This window comes from Drosophila kikkawai, chromosome 3L (genome assembly GCF_030179895.1).
Source record: "Drosophila kikkawai strain 14028-0561.14 chromosome 3L, DkikHiC1v2, whole genome shotgun sequence".
In the NCBI taxonomy this organism is placed as follows: domain Eukaryota; kingdom Metazoa; phylum Arthropoda; class Insecta; order Diptera; family Drosophilidae; genus Drosophila; species Drosophila kikkawai.
The window spans coordinates 6,658,388-6,672,833 of record NC_091730.1 but is presented as its reverse complement, the minus strand read 5'-3'; the positions used below and the strand labels follow the sequence as shown (position 1 = coordinate 6,672,833).

Below are 14,446 nucleotides of genomic sequence, written 5' to 3'. Positions count from 1 at the left end.
AACCAAAAAAAGGGTGAACTTAATTGGCGAAAATTGGCAACGCTCAGCGTTGCGTAAAATTGTCAACCCGCCTGCTTGTCAGTCAGAGTCACATTTTTATAAATTGCCATGGCCCGCGGTGAGAATTTTCAGTTTGAAAACGAATTGCCACCAATCGCCACCCAAAATGTCACACAAAACCAGCTTCAACCTGTCTCTGCTCCTGCTTGCAGCTCTCCTGGGGGTAAGTTCTTGAATATATGTAAATAATATGAATAATACATTAAACTTTCTTCTTACAGCTTGCAACTGCCCAGTACTATCCACAGTACAATCCGTATTATACTCCGAGTCCTACGTTCTCCAGTTTAAACAATTATTACTACCAGACCACGCCGTATCCTTACTACTACAGCACGTATACGACCCCGAGTCCCTACAGCAACACCCAAATCCGTATCTGGCCTTATGTGATCGGCCAGTATCTATATCCCACTTACTATAACACCAACTACTATAATCCATATGCCTCGCTGAGCAACTCCAACTGGCAGAGCTACTATGCCAATGTCTATCAATCGAATTGGGGCAAAAAATGAACTTAAATTTTATATTTAGTATTCCTAAGTGTTTTTTTCGTTTGTTAAGATGTTCAGCCAATAAAAATTAAATACTTTTTTGATACAAAAAAGGAATTTGGGTAATAATTTAATTGTGGTAAATTATTGAGGCTCATTACTCTTTCTTAAACAGGTTTCATATTTTTACATAACGTTTAGCAACTCAACTTTACTTACTTAATAAATAATTTGCCTACATTTAAGGCTTATACGGATATAGTGATATGTAACATGGTAAATGTAGATGATTAAACATGTTATTTTTATTAGTTACATCTTTTGTAGTTTCCTTTTTAGATATTTTATAACTTTGTCTTAAAGCAGAGTCACTGCACAATTACTAGTGTAAACTTGTTTTATAATAAAGTAATTTTACTAGAAAAAATACTGGTGTTATATTACACAAAACATTTATTTAGTAAGGCAGAAAACTTTGATTTAAAATTCTTTAAAATTAAGAAAGGCCACTAGAACTTCTTGTTAGTCTTTTTAAACCTCCCTACCATAAAAATGTCTCGTAAATTACCAACCTAATTGGTAAACTGAAGGCAGTTAAATAGTGTGAAATATATATTCAAAATTAGTCTCCACCAACCTTGTTTGTCTTCATTTCTAGACTCCAACTCATAAAAGGGAAATCTGAAATGTAATAGGATCGTTTAAGATAGCTAATTGCTGTGAAAGAATAAAGAATCTCTGTGGGAAATCGAAGCAGGCATAAAAATGCAAATGTTATGACTTCAAACTCTAAACTTGTAGCACCAAGAAATTTTGATAAGACCGACTTTAAGCCACAAGAGGTGTGAGATCCGTTAGGATTAAAGCAGCTTATTCTGAATGGATTCCAGTTGATAGGCGAGACCTTATGCTTGGTTCCGTTTGACACCTAAAAACCTGAACCCCGGGAGCTCAACCTCCGGCCGGCTGAACCTGAACCTGAACCCCCAAAGTTTGTCTGTCTGTGTACTTAACGGTTTTCACACACAATCGCTAGGTTCCAGCACCAGCACACATTATGTAATGGATTTCGGGGCTAACCTTTGGATTACACTGCAATGCCCGTCCGGAGCAATGAACCTGCATTGTGTTTATGTAACCCAAAACCAATGTCTTTCTGTGTGGCAATTTTTGATGTAATGCTAATGCTTATATAGTGTAAGATCATAAAATGTGACCACCTGTTTTTATCTTTCTCTGCATTTGGAGAATGTTCTGCTTAACTGTAACTTCCTGACACTTATGGGTCACAAATCAAAACGATATCGATGCGATTGAAAGGGTTCTCGATCTAGAACTGTAAGCCCAATTCCCAAGCGGACATTATCATGCAAATCGTCAGATCTTCTTTGAGTGAAGGTGAATGGTGCGTAAAACGTGGTGGAAAGAGAGAGCATGGTGTGCGTATATACCCAAGGAGGAGAAATGGGTCACGACAATCCAATCACGAAAATGCGGCTCGGAGCGTTGTTGTATGTAAAAGGTAGCCGGCAAAAATGTTTTGCCATCACGAAACGAGAAAGCCGAAAAACTCATTTATATTTCTCTCTCTCTCTTTGATTTTTGGGGTAACTGAAAAGTGTTTAAATTATTTTGTACATCTGTGAAATTAACCAATTAGTTAATTACAAAATAACGCAATGCACTCCTTACTCATCGATGGAGTAAGTGCAGCGAACAATGGTTTGTGGTAGTAACTGCCAATGAACTCAATTTCTCTCATTAGCGGTTGATGGATTTTTGGATTAAATTTGTTGGGTTTTAATTACTAAATCCTGGCGAGTGAAATGTAAGCTTTGTATTTCGAAAATTGTGTAATAATTAATAGAGTAAACCTCTTAAATTTGTTGACCTTTCTTTCTTTAGATAAAAATAGATCAAAAACCCTGTAAAAAAAGCTTAATTTCTTATTTACAAAACCTTAAAACCACAGCTCTCTTTAGTAACACTCTTATTTTCTGGAAAAACTATTTCACAAATTTTGTTAAAGCTTAATTAAAGTGACTTAATGAACAAATAGCAAAAGCCTAATTAAACTGTCACATAATTTAGCTTAATTTGATATGAAAAATATTAGAAATTAATCAAGATTACCAGACCCTAACGAATCAATGGAAGAGTTGGTGAGTTTTTTTTTTTTTAATATTTGCCTCATTGGCCCACTGAAGCTGTGACGTCAGTTGGTGCGTCTTGTCACGTTCACACGCCGTTTTCATGCTCTGGGCCATTGCACGACAATTCGTAATAAAGGCAACCGATACAGGAAGGCCCTGAGAGAGAGATAAGGTTGAGATAAAACCCCAGGGAGACGACGCTGTTGACTTTGCACTTTTTTTTTCAGGTGAGGCGACGGCTGCTGCCGTTTTAGGGGAAATTGTGAAGAAAGTGTTGAAAACGAAATTGTAACTGGGAGCGCGTGTGTCTCCGCTGTTTTTACGCTGCCTCTGCCGCCCCGTGAGAGTAGACCAGCCAGCAACTTGGCAGCAGAGCAAACACCGCCGAAGAAGCGCCGCCGCCGACTTGGCCAAGACTGGTCTTGGTCTTGGACTTGGCCGAGACGAGGCGAGACAGCGAGGCGATCTTACCTGGTGGCCGAGGCCATTTCAGAGTGGCAGTCAACGGGCACATCTCAAGCGTTGCAGTCGCTTTCCATGCGGACTCCAATTTAAAGCCAAAAAACGTTTTAGCCTCGTCTTCTCGTCCCGTGTATATATTTATTTTTTGGCCAACATCTGCGTGTTCGCCAATAGATTGGCGTGAAAGTGGTTCAGATCAATCCCAAAATAACTCAGGATACGGCTTCAGTGATTGCAATTGTCGAGCACAGTAATCGAGGAGTTGCACAGCCTTCATTATGGTGAGTTTGATCGTTAAGTAGTATGGTATCGATTGCCGGTCAAGTTCAAGTAAAAACACACCCAGAAAAATAATTGCTGAAGTTGGGAGTGCCTTTAGTGCTTTATAATAGCTTTAAATCTTAAGAATATTTTCACTAGGAAAAGATTAGATTAATCTAGGTCTTAAAACTGAATGTATTTCATAAGGAAAAGGATAATTAAGCTTAGGTTTTCCCCACAAATACATAAAATTTGAATGAAATGTTCTATTAAAAATAATATTTAAATAAAAGCAACAAAATGCATAATATTATTCTTATGTTATTCTTGATTTTCCCTATAAAACATTATCTCTTTCTGTGCATTATTCATTGACATACTAGGCACGCTTCGGCCTGTCCTCAATCGCTTTTCCCCCAATCTGCTCTGAAAAGGAGCCATTGCCATACAAAAGATCTACAAAATACGTTGGCCAAAAAGCTAGTGTGACAAATGCCAACAATTCTTGGCACAAAAAGTCACTTGTTGTCTGTTTGTTTGTTTGGTGTTTAGTTTAAAGCCGCCAAACTTTCTTTTGAGGCGTGTTTTCATTCAGGCCAGTTTGTTTTTTCTTTTCAATTGTTGGCTTAAATCTGCGGGCTATTATTAACCTGGCTGGCAGTAGCTACACTTATTCACATTCCATGTCATGAACTGCGACATTATATTGACATTAGATAATGTTGGAAATAGTTAAACCACGTGCCAAACTAATTGCATCATCGTTGTGTATGTTTTACTAACCACATTTACCAGTTTATGAATTTTTATGACGACCTCCGGGCCATAAACAAAGAAAGTCGTGCTTGAGATGCATAATTTATGCGAGATAAACCTTGGCAACATTGGTGATAAAAACATAAAGCAACGCCTGTGATATACACCCACATGGAAAGAAAGTCTGTTTGTCGATTTTATTGCTACTCTAATTAATATTTACCTAAAACAATAAATAGTTTATTAGCTAGCAGCCATTATAATAATAATGTGTAATAATGTTTATGGTATTTAGGTTTAATTTTGTTAATTTTTGTTTCCATTACCAATGTTAAATAATCCGCGATGTCCAGACAGAAACGATTCCAAAATTATCGCTTCAAATTAGACAACAAATTTGTTAAATGAATAATTATTGCGAATTTTTTAGGGAGTGACTATCCAGATTCCTGGAATCTACCGCATCCATAATTGGCTTCAAAATTTATTTAATTTCTTTGCGAGTCAAGTTCGAGGCGAAATCTGTGGCCCAGCGCAAGTGCAAATATTTTCGGTTAATATTTACATAAAACCGAGATAAAGTCGAATGAAATTTCACCCATAATGCTCGAGAAGTGGGCTGGAAAGTGAGTTTGTCTCTGAGTCACATGTGATAACCCATGAAAACGATGATGAAACAGCCAGAAGATGTTAATTAAAAGGGCGGCCTGAGATGAGCTCTGAGGCCAGTGAAACTAAGCTGAAAAACCGAGTTCGGTCTGTCAATCTTGAAGCTGGAAAATTATGCAAATCAATTAATACATATAAATCGGTATTTAACAATGCATTTCTTCGGTTTGCGGTTGCATCACCGGGGGAAAGACTTTCTTCTTTGTTTTTCCAACAAAATGGAATTCAAATCAATTTTCTTTGGCCGTTTTAATTTGAATCAAGGCCATGCCAAAATAGATTTCCATTTACAGTTGCAACCCAAAACGAATTGGGCACAAAAGCTTGTGGCTTTTGGCCTAGTATACAAAATATAAAACAGCGAATCATTCATCACAAACAAAGAGGCCTCACAATAGGGCCTCTGAATCACATTTTATCAAATAATGCAAAGCGAAGGCAAATTATGTCAAGAATTCTTGGCATCTGTCGTGTGTTTTGTCTGCCCTGCGAATTAATTAAAACATCTCCAGCGATTTGACGTATATTCTAAAGTAGAAACGAAGCCAACCGTTAGCTCCACATAATTTGTTTACCCCTTTGTTGTGCTTAATTTCTGTGTGGATTCGTTCCATTCCCAGGGGCTATGGGGAAGAAGCCTAACTCCATAATTGGACAATAAACAATTATATATATATTTATGGTTTTCGGGGAGTTCTTCTTGTGCTGGTAAATTGGAAATGGAAAGCCATGACTTTCGGTTTTTCTGAGCATTCTTAGTTGAGATATCTTAACCGCAGATAAGGGCTTGGTGGGTCATATTTAAATTTCACTTTATGGAAGTGAAGGTAGCTTAGTCTACGTTGTAAGTAGTAATTTTTATGATCGTTTGTGAGTGTAATAAATTTAAGGGGAATGTCAGAGACAAGATGAGTATATTAAATTTAATGATTGTGCTAAATACAAGCTAAGATTTATGTTTATGTTTTTAGTTTTATTTAAGGTAAAGTTAATTTCTAGGGAAGGGATTTTAGTTTTAATTTTGTTAAATGAGTAAGTTAGTAAACAAAAACAGTCTTAGCAACATTATCTTGTTTTTCAACTAATAAAATTTATATTTTCTTTATTTTTTATAATTTTACAAATCAAATTAGTCTTAAATCTTGGTGAACCTTAACTTAATTTCCATTATACAGGAAGAATCAACATTATATATTGTGGGATTAATTTTCTCATAATTTGTAACCTGCTTAAAATTTCACTTTGTTTCCATCCGGCTACCGCTTTAAATATAAATCACAGTTTTATACAATACCCTAGCTTTTTGCAACGTTTTTGAATTTACATATAAATCGCTATCTGCGGCGGACTTAAAAACAAACTATGTTTTTGGATTACGCAAGTTTTGAGTTAAGTAAAAAAAAAATGGGAAATGCTTTCGCACCCGGCCGTCTTGGCCATAAAATGTTTTATGTCTCCAACCGATGCCGTTGAAGTGGCTCAAAGTGGATTCTAAAATGCGTTTCATGGCGAGCCGGCAACAGGATCGTTTCCTAAGTCTTTTGTTTGCGCAATTTCCGCACCTCGAACTGGAGGAGATGATGAAACGTTTGAACAATAAGAGAGACGACAGGGCACTTAGACACACACTGATATAATTTCTCTGTCTCTGGTTCCACTTTCAGTTTCTCACAAAGAGTTCAAGTGCGCGGCACTCGCTGCTGCTGCTTCTGCTGGCCCTCTGCTGCCTGTCCAGTGCCTTTGGTGCCAAGATAACCAAGAAGGTGGTGAAGGTGCCCACGGAGAATGGGGAAAAATCAGAGGCGGAGTCGGATGCAGCTGCTGTTGCTGATGCAGCCCCAGCTGAGGAGGCAAACGATGAAGATGACGAGGAGGATGACGACGACGACGATGACGAGGAGGAGGAGGCGGCGGCGGCTTCTGCAGACAAAGAGGCAGAAGCAACGACTGCGACTTCAGGCAACCACAAGAACCCCAATGCAGTCCAGGCCTCTACGGATCCCACAGATCTCAGTGTCTGGGGTATGGTGCGTACTCTTTGGGGCTGGCTGCGCAGCGATCTGAGTGAAAGCCTATTCGGCGACGATGACGACAGCGACGACGGAAAGCCAGCGTCCGGCAGCTCAGCTGTGGGTGAGTCCCCCTCTCTCTCTAAAAAAAACAAAAGAGAACAACAAATATTGAACAAAAGTTAAAAACTAAACAAAACCTTAAACTTGAATACTGAAAGAAAAAACATAAATCAAGTAGCAAATCTTGCTTTTAAACTAATTTAAATTAGGAAATTAACTTCAGTTTTTTTAAAAGAGTTTAAATAGTATTTAAATAATATAATAATTACCAAATTAACCCCAAATTCATCTCCCAAAAACACAATATTCTACGAATCTCCTTCATTCTGATTACAAAATATCCCCCCACAAAACATGACACAACATAATATTATTTAATACAAAAATCTCCCTCCTCACTTTAACACCTTTTCTGATTTCTGTTGTCACCGAGTTAAGATCTCTATTTTTCGTTGAGTGTGTATGCACTGCAATTAGTGCCTCTGTTTGAAATCTGGCTCACTGTGTGTCTCATTTAAGCTGATTGCATCTGCAGGGCCTCAATGTGATTAGCGGTTTTTCTAATCAAAGCCGATTTCCCAGGGCGCCCTACCTCTCTGCTTGGCTCACTTTCGTTTTCAATGAAACCTGAAGCCGAAGCCGCTAAATAAACAACAAGAAAAAAAGCAGCTAAAAGGTGTTAACACCAGGGCAGGCGATGGGTAAAAACTTGTGATATATGTATATGTCCGTCGACGGATTGTAATTTCACTTTCCGCATCTTTTTCTGGAGCCACACTCAAATTATATATTAAATAAGACAACAAAACGCGGCTCACTCATCTCCATCTAAACGATGAGAAAATATTTTTGCTTTATTTTTTTATGTGGCTCTGTTTTTTTTTTCGTTATTTGCGAATTGTTTTTTATTGGACTTTCGCATAGCTGAGCGTTCAGCTCTGTTTATTGATGAAATTATAGTAGTTAAGGCAGATAAACCCAGTGGAATTTCATTTGGGAAGTGACTTCTCTTGGATCTCAAGAATTAATGGGCGGTTTTTATTTTTATTGATTTTAGCTAAATGGTTTCTTTGGGAAAGCTATGGGAGTTAAATTTTACCACAGGTGACCTAAATAACTCTAAGACCTTGAATATTTAAAGAAATTGTTTGATTTAATGTGTTGATTTAAGTTTTACAAGGTTTTTTATAAAATTTACTTAACATTTTAGTACTAAATTTATTTTGGCTTAAACTCAGGTTTTTTAAAGAGATTTTCTAGTTAAATATATCCTTTATTTATGCAAATTTAAACTTATTTTAACCATATTTTCTACTTACAGAAGGTCGTACCTTTGGCAAGATTCGTCGCCTGCAGATGGCTCTGATTCCCATCATCTTTAAGTTTGGAGTGCTCTCTGCCATGGTTGCCTTTTTGGTGGCCATTGGCATGAAGTCGCTGTTCCTGCTCAAGGTCCTGGTGGTGATGAATGCCATCGCCATTCTGGGCAAGTTCATCACCCTGAAGTCTAGTCTCTTTGGGCAGTACGAGCACACGGCGCCGTCGTTCAACTATCCCGGCTGGAACCCGCATGCCAAGGAGTCGTGGGGCAGCACTGGAGTTGCCAGCGGACCCGGTGGCCATCCGCCCAGCAAGGAGATTCACCTGCACATCCATGGCAATGCCCAGACCCAGGCTCAGCTGGCCGGTCAGGGCTACCAGTACGAGTCGCAGACCGGCGGTTGGGCCAGTCGTTCGGATCCCTACGGAGCCTACGCTCCCACGGGCCAGTTCTCGACGGATGTTCAGCAGCCGGAGGCTGGAGTGGTCCGAGAGGGTGTGCCCAACACCACGGATCCCATGTCCCTGCTGCCAACGAAATACCGAGCGAGGACCTTCATCCGATGAGGATTAAGTTAGGAGAGAGCTGTTCCAAATGGGTTCCGCATGGAAGTCAACGACCACCGCTAGCACACACACACACCTTTAGTCAGCGACTTTTCGAGGACGCAGCTTTACGTACACCTAAAACTCTAGAGTTACGAGCTTAGTTTTTAATTAAATTATTTGCCCCAAAGTAGCCTTAAATGATTGATAATTTGTAATAAATAGTATAATAATATAAACCCCGCCGCTGTTTGTGTGTGTGTGTTTGCCACCGTTTGTTTGAGGTAGCCGAAACAATTACGGCTAAAGATCCAGAAGATCGTGATTGATGGCTGCTCGAGGCCAGGGAGAAGAAAGTTTTGTGCACTGAGAGAAAATGTGTTCTTTTAGGGTTATTTAAAGTTAGCAGCTGAAGTAATTAAAGGGGGATTAATTCTTTGAAATGGCTCATAGACCCTAAATTATTTTTAAGGCTAAGAAAGAATAATGAGCTGCACATTTAGGTTTTTTTTTATTTAAATAGAAGAAGATCTTTTGTTAACTAAAATATTATGTATTTATTAAAATATAGGCAATAAAAAAAAATATTAGAAAATTGGTCTCTATAATAATATTTTAAATATTTGTTTTTTTAGTTATCATATTTAAGCCCACACATTTTTCCTCTCTGTTTATGTTCGGTTGGCGATTATTGAGGCTGAGCTTTTCGGAGGTCTGTGATTAATTGGCATTTGACGTGTCTGCCCGGAGATTTCTTTGGCCACATCTCGGGGCGTGTGCTGCGACTTTGCCTTTCTGCCAGTCTTCCATCTAATCATCGGATTTATCGCAAACATTGAAATGGAAGTCCAAGTCATGACTTGACATTGCAAATTTCATCGCCGTTGTTGGTAATTTTTTCAGTAGCTCAGCGGCTCAAAGGAGAAACATTTACAATTTTGTTCCATCTATAAAAAAAAAGAGTAGATAAGCCGATTCGTTTATTAGCCACTACATGGGCTTGGCTTCATCATATTTCTACCTCGTTGAAGGCTCAAATATTTGACCAGAGTAAAAGATATTTGCCGATTAATATGGCCACCAAAGGTTTGGAGTTGAGTAATTGCTAACATTTCTTCTTCGCCGTTTAGTTGATTGAGAGATTTGTTTAAGCTAAGTGGATTGTGTTGATTGATGGATTATGGAACCTGAGACTCCAGGTGGTGTTGCCTTATGTAGTAAACATGTTTCCATATTAACAGTGTCTCTGTTTGACTTAAATTTCTTGAGGTTGTTATAGATAAATGTTTAAATAGGTAAAACCATGGGAGGAGATTAATAAAAATGTTACCTTCTTGTGATTAATATTAGTTTATTAAGGTGCTCTGAGATTTCGCTTACAGCCATCCTTGAATGGCTCAATAATTTTCCATGCCTACAACCTTGACGAAAATAGACTCCCTTAAGTCTGGTATCCCTTCCTAGCACTCGGTCTGTGTGAGTCATTTCATAATTTGGTATTAATTTATGCCTCTCTCAACTGGCTGATGATACACTAAATCCAAAATTTAATTGGCCCACGCAGCATATGCGCACGCCCACAAATATATGTCCTAAGATACGCTACCTCGTTGATGCACACATCCTGTCCTAACGCAAAGTGACAACTAGTTTATGGGGGAAATGAATCCCAGGCGTAGGCCCAATATCCAGGAAGTATAAAAGACAGCTTCCTGGGCCCAAATAGCATCAGTTACCGGCATCAGTTCAAGCCACAGTTCAACCAGGACATCAAGGAAGCCCATTAATACTATAAACATGTGCAGAATACTCTCCATTATCTCCATGCTCGCCGTGCTGTTCCTGGCCCAGGCCTCGGCTCAGTACTCCTACACCCCACATGCCCTGTGCAGCGATAGACTCAACGATATGTTGATGATGGTGTGCGAGGAATTTAATGGAAACACTCCACAAAAGCGAGGATTGAGTAAGGCTCATTTATTTGCCCAGCTTTAAGCAGAGTATTAAACTCTCCACCTTATAGTTGCCGGCGACCTGGATCTCCTCGATCCTGTCCAGTACGTGGAAGCCACGGAGTCGCGTCCAATCTTCAGGGGACGCTTCCATGGCGGAGATGGTGCCCTCAACTCCCTGGCTCCCATTCGGCGGCTGACGCGGCAGGGAATAGTGGACAGGTGCTGCAAGAGGAGCTGCTCTATGGAAGTCCTTATGGAGTACTGCTCCGTTCCCCGTATCTAAACTGCATGACTCTGGATCTACTCCCCTTTGACCTTTGACTGTCATTACCTGTGCGTCCTGGGACTTGGTTTGAAACCATTTTCAGGGATAAATTATAACCTTTAAATGATATTGTTATTCGTAAGTTATTGTTTATGGATAATGTAAATATTATGAATATAACCTGCTTTTGGCAATATAAAAATCTACACTAAAAGTTTTATTTAATAATGGGATATATCCTTATTGCAAGACTATAAATACAGACTCCCTTATGTCTGGCTACCCTTCCCAGGACTCAGTCCGAGTGAGTCACTCCCAAGTTGGTATTAATTAATGCCTCCTTAAGCTGAACCTGGCTGATTATACACTAAATTCAGTAAAATTTAATTGGCCGCCACAGCATATGCGCAGGTTCCACCTACGATTCGCCACACACATAATTTGCATAAGTTGCTGGCTTTGACGTCGAGCTAGAGAAACCTTAAGGATAGGTAACTCCTTAATGCACACATCCTGCTATAACGCGAAGTGACAACCAGTCTAGGGTGGGTGGAATGTATCCCAGACCTAGACCCAGTTTCCGGAGAGTATAAAAGCCAGCTTCGTGGGGCCAAACTGCATCAGTTACCAGCAGTCCAAGCACATACAAAAACCATGTGCAGGATTCTCTCCATTATCTCGATGCTCGCCGTGCTGTGCCTGGGTTGTGCCTCGGCGCAGTATTCGTATGAGAAGATAAGGCTGTGCAGCGACAGACTCAACGATATACTGATGGCGGTGTGCGAGGAATTCAATGGAAATACTCCACAAAAGCGAGGATTGAGTAAGACTTCTCGAAGACTGCCCAATCTATACCAGAAATTCCATGAATCCATTCCATATTACAGTTGGCAGCGACCAGGATCCCCTCGATCCCATCCAGTACGTGGAGAATACGGAATCGCATCCGCTCTTTAGGGGACGCTTTCATGGCGGAGATGGTGCCCTCAACTCCCTGGCACCCATTCGGCGGCTGACGCGGCAGGGAATTGTGGACAGATGCTGCAAGAATTCCTGTCATTATTCCGTAGTCGGGGAGTACTGCTCCGTTGCCCGCATCTAATTCTCTGGCTCTCTGGCTCTCGTTCCCTTTGACCTTTTGGCTGTCATTTCCTGAGCGTCCCTGAACTTGAAAGGAAAGCAACCATTTCCAAGGATATATACTACCGTTTAGAAGATATTGTTAGCCTTTCGTTGTTATCGCTTATGAAATGTGTGAATATAATTAAAAATAATCAGCTTTGGGCATTAGCAAAACCCTTACAAATATTTAAATAGTTTATTTTATTTATTAACCACTTAACCTTGCCAGATTACTTAGATTTTCCTTTGATTTGTTCATGTCTTTGCTAAACATAAAATGCCCAAAAGAGTGTCGTAAAGTAGAGGGGGCTCCAAAAAGTAGGCAATGCTTTTTTACATTCTCCCAGCCAAGTTCGTGGCCTGAGTCTTTCGTTTTGTTGGCAGGCAATAACTGATAGCACGATTAACAGGTGTAACATAAAATATTAATATCTGCAAGGACCTGTTAATTAGCCCCCATAGAAAGTGAAGACACAAGCTCTTAACTGGCAATTAAGCAACGCTAATGACAAATGCAACATTAATGACAAATGCAACATTTTAAAGCTGAACAAGATCGGCGTGGTGCTTGATACATATTTATCTGAGGCAATTAAAGCCGCTTAGACAGGAGGGCGAGCATGCAATGACACTTGGAGAAATGTTTTAAGCTTAAAATAAAAAAAATACAAAAAATATATGAGAAGCTAACAAGAGCCTGGTTTCCCTTGCAAAAGTCTAAATGAGGTTAAAATGATGTTTCTAGCTTTGATGTTTTCCCAGACTTCATTTTCTTATTTTTCCAAGTGTATCTAGCTGCTTGACCAAAGCTGGCTCGACTGGGATTATGGAATCTTGCTCGCTAGCTAATTTATAGGAGGACACTGGTCGTGGATCTGGTCCTGGACTTGGTTGTGGGCCTGATCTGGCTATGCCAGCCATTAGCCATTAGACACTAGCCATTAGCCAGCCGTCATAAGTGTGGGCAGGTGACGTTTCGCCTTTGAGTGACGACTAGTGAGCCAAGTTGAGACCACAGCCATGTGATGTCTTCTTTGTCGGCGACCGTAGACGGCGGCATTCGAGAGCGCCTCAATTAATTAGTGGCCGTGCCAAAAACAAAATGGCGCCGCATATAGCCAATAGTTGATAAGGCCAAAGTCAAAGCTAAAAGCGAAATATAATAGATGGACGAGTTGGAGGTAGAAATAAATGAAATTACGCGATGCACGGTGAATTTCTCTGGTCTGCTGCTGCTTTCTAACAACGCACAGCAAGCGGGCTTGCCGGCTCTTCGACTGTGATTATTGAAATACTCCAAAGGTTTTTTCGCTGACCATTGCATTTGGCCAGTTCCAGTAGCGGCGACAAATCATGAGCATCGACAGATGCACCAGCATCTTTTGTCCCCGCTATATACGAGTCCAAGTCCAACTAAAATGTGGATAATTGCGTCTAACTGACGGGACAAGAGGCACTGGGCTCGCTGCCAGCTGGGGGACAGTTCACGGAAAGAAAATATTATTTTAAATATTTACTATTAGAAAAAAAAAATTCCCTATGTACTTCCTACCCAAATATCAACGATTTAGGTATAGAAAAAGTCTGAAAACTATAATACAAACCTTTAAAAGCTTCATTTAACCAAGTACTTCTCTCCCAGTGTACTCCCCTGCAGTCATAGTTGGGGGCTTTATGCTGGAGACGTGCTGTCAGCGGATCTGGCTGCTCTCACTCTCTTTCTAACATGATAATTGGACATGGCCTGGGAACGGGTATCACCAGTAGGATGGCACAAATGTCAGCTACCTTACCTTAACTTACTAACTCGCCGGTTACCGGCTACCTTGGCGACATCTTTGGCGGCCCTATGTCTCCTTAATTGCATGTCGCCTGTCGCCAGTCGCCTGTCTACCCGTCGTGCTGAAAGTGAAATTGATATATGATATATAATATATATATATATACAATAAATAAGCGAACGTTCATCACGAATTCTTCGCTAATTCGCCGCTCACAACGGATAATTTCGTAATGTCTGCAGCTAATCAAAATTCGACCAGTGCGTCGAGTGCGTTGACCAAATTGGTTTTCGGTCACACCTTCATTTCATTACAAACTCCAATCTGACAATATCAATATGAGTGTGTGCAAACTTTCTTTTTAGCGGAACATACAAGTACGTGAACATATACCAATATTTAATGAGCCGCCCTCTGATAGCACTAGTTATAAGACTTTGTATTACGTATGAAGAAAAATAATTAAGAATTATGTGGATATATTTTTTCAGGTAAACTTCTTGAGACGTGGGATTTAATTTATTTTA

The 14,446-nt window shown here is 39.9% G+C and overlaps 4 protein-coding genes across 4 annotated transcripts; all 4 read left to right on the top strand.

Annotated features, from left to right (window-relative positions):
- Positions 1 to 143: 143 nt before the first annotated feature.
- Positions 144 to 623, top strand: LOC108073910 (uncharacterized). The gene is made up of 2 exons (XM_017165706.3): positions 144 to 223; positions 282 to 623. Exons 1-2 carry the CDS (start codon positions 167 to 169, stop codon positions 576 to 578), a joined length of 354 nt encoding a protein of 117 aa, XP_017021195.1. The 5' UTR covers positions 144 to 166; the 3' UTR covers positions 579 to 623.
- A 2,604-nt stretch (positions 624 to 3,227) lies between these two features.
- LOC108073862 (uncharacterized) lies at positions 3,228 to 9,033 on the top strand. The gene is made up of 3 exons (XM_017165646.2): positions 3,228 to 3,453; positions 6,523 to 6,991; positions 8,252 to 9,033. The coding sequence occupies exons 1-3, from the start codon at positions 3,451 to 3,453 to the stop codon at positions 8,815 to 8,817; spliced, it is 1,038 nt and encodes a 345-aa protein (XP_017021135.1). The 5' UTR covers positions 3,228 to 3,450; the 3' UTR covers positions 8,818 to 9,033.
- Positions 9,034 to 10,593: 1,560 nt separating this feature from the next.
- On the top strand, positions 10,594 to 11,034 carry LOC108073763 (probable insulin-like peptide 2). The gene is made up of 2 exons (XM_017165529.1): positions 10,594 to 10,762; positions 10,820 to 11,034. The coding sequence occupies exons 1-2, from the start codon at positions 10,594 to 10,596 to the stop codon at positions 11,032 to 11,034; spliced, it is 384 nt and encodes a 127-aa protein (XP_017021018.1).
- Positions 11,035 to 11,650: 616 nt separating this feature from the next.
- On the top strand, positions 11,651 to 12,330 carry LOC108073900 (probable insulin-like peptide 2). The gene is made up of 2 exons (XM_017165690.3): positions 11,651 to 11,839; positions 11,904 to 12,330. The coding sequence occupies exons 1-2, from the start codon at positions 11,671 to 11,673 to the stop codon at positions 12,116 to 12,118; spliced, it is 384 nt and encodes a 127-aa protein (XP_017021179.1). The 5' UTR covers positions 11,651 to 11,670; the 3' UTR covers positions 12,119 to 12,330.
- Positions 12,331 to 14,446: the final 2,116 nt, after the last annotated feature.

Bases quoted from the DNA above. Each gene is read 5' to 3' on its own strand.
- LOC108073910 (XM_017165706.3), top strand. From the start codon at position 167: ATGTCACACAAAACCAGCTTCAACCTGTCTCTGCTCCTGCTTGCAGCT. The intron at 224-281 runs GTAAGTTCTTGA...TTCTTCTTACAG, and splicing joins TGCTTGCAGCTCTCCTGGGG to CTTGCAACTGCCCAGTACTA.
- LOC108073862 (XM_017165646.2), top strand. The intron at 6,992-8,251 runs GTGAGTCCCCCT...TTCTACTTACAG, and splicing joins GTCCGGCAGCTCAGCTGTGG to AAGGTCGTACCTTTGGCAAG.
- LOC108073763 (XM_017165529.1), top strand. From the start codon at position 10,594: ATGTGCAGAATACTCTCCATTATCTCCATGCTCGCCGTGCTGTTCCTG. The intron at 10,763-10,819 runs GTAAGGCTCATT...TCCACCTTATAG, and splicing joins TCCACAAAAGCGAGGATTGA to TTGCCGGCGACCTGGATCTC.
- LOC108073900 (XM_017165690.3), top strand. From the start codon at position 11,671: ATGTGCAGGATTCTCTCCATTATCTCGATGCTCGCCGTGCTGTGCCTG. The intron at 11,840-11,903 runs GTAAGACTTCTC...TCCATATTACAG, and splicing joins TCCACAAAAGCGAGGATTGA to TTGGCAGCGACCAGGATCCC.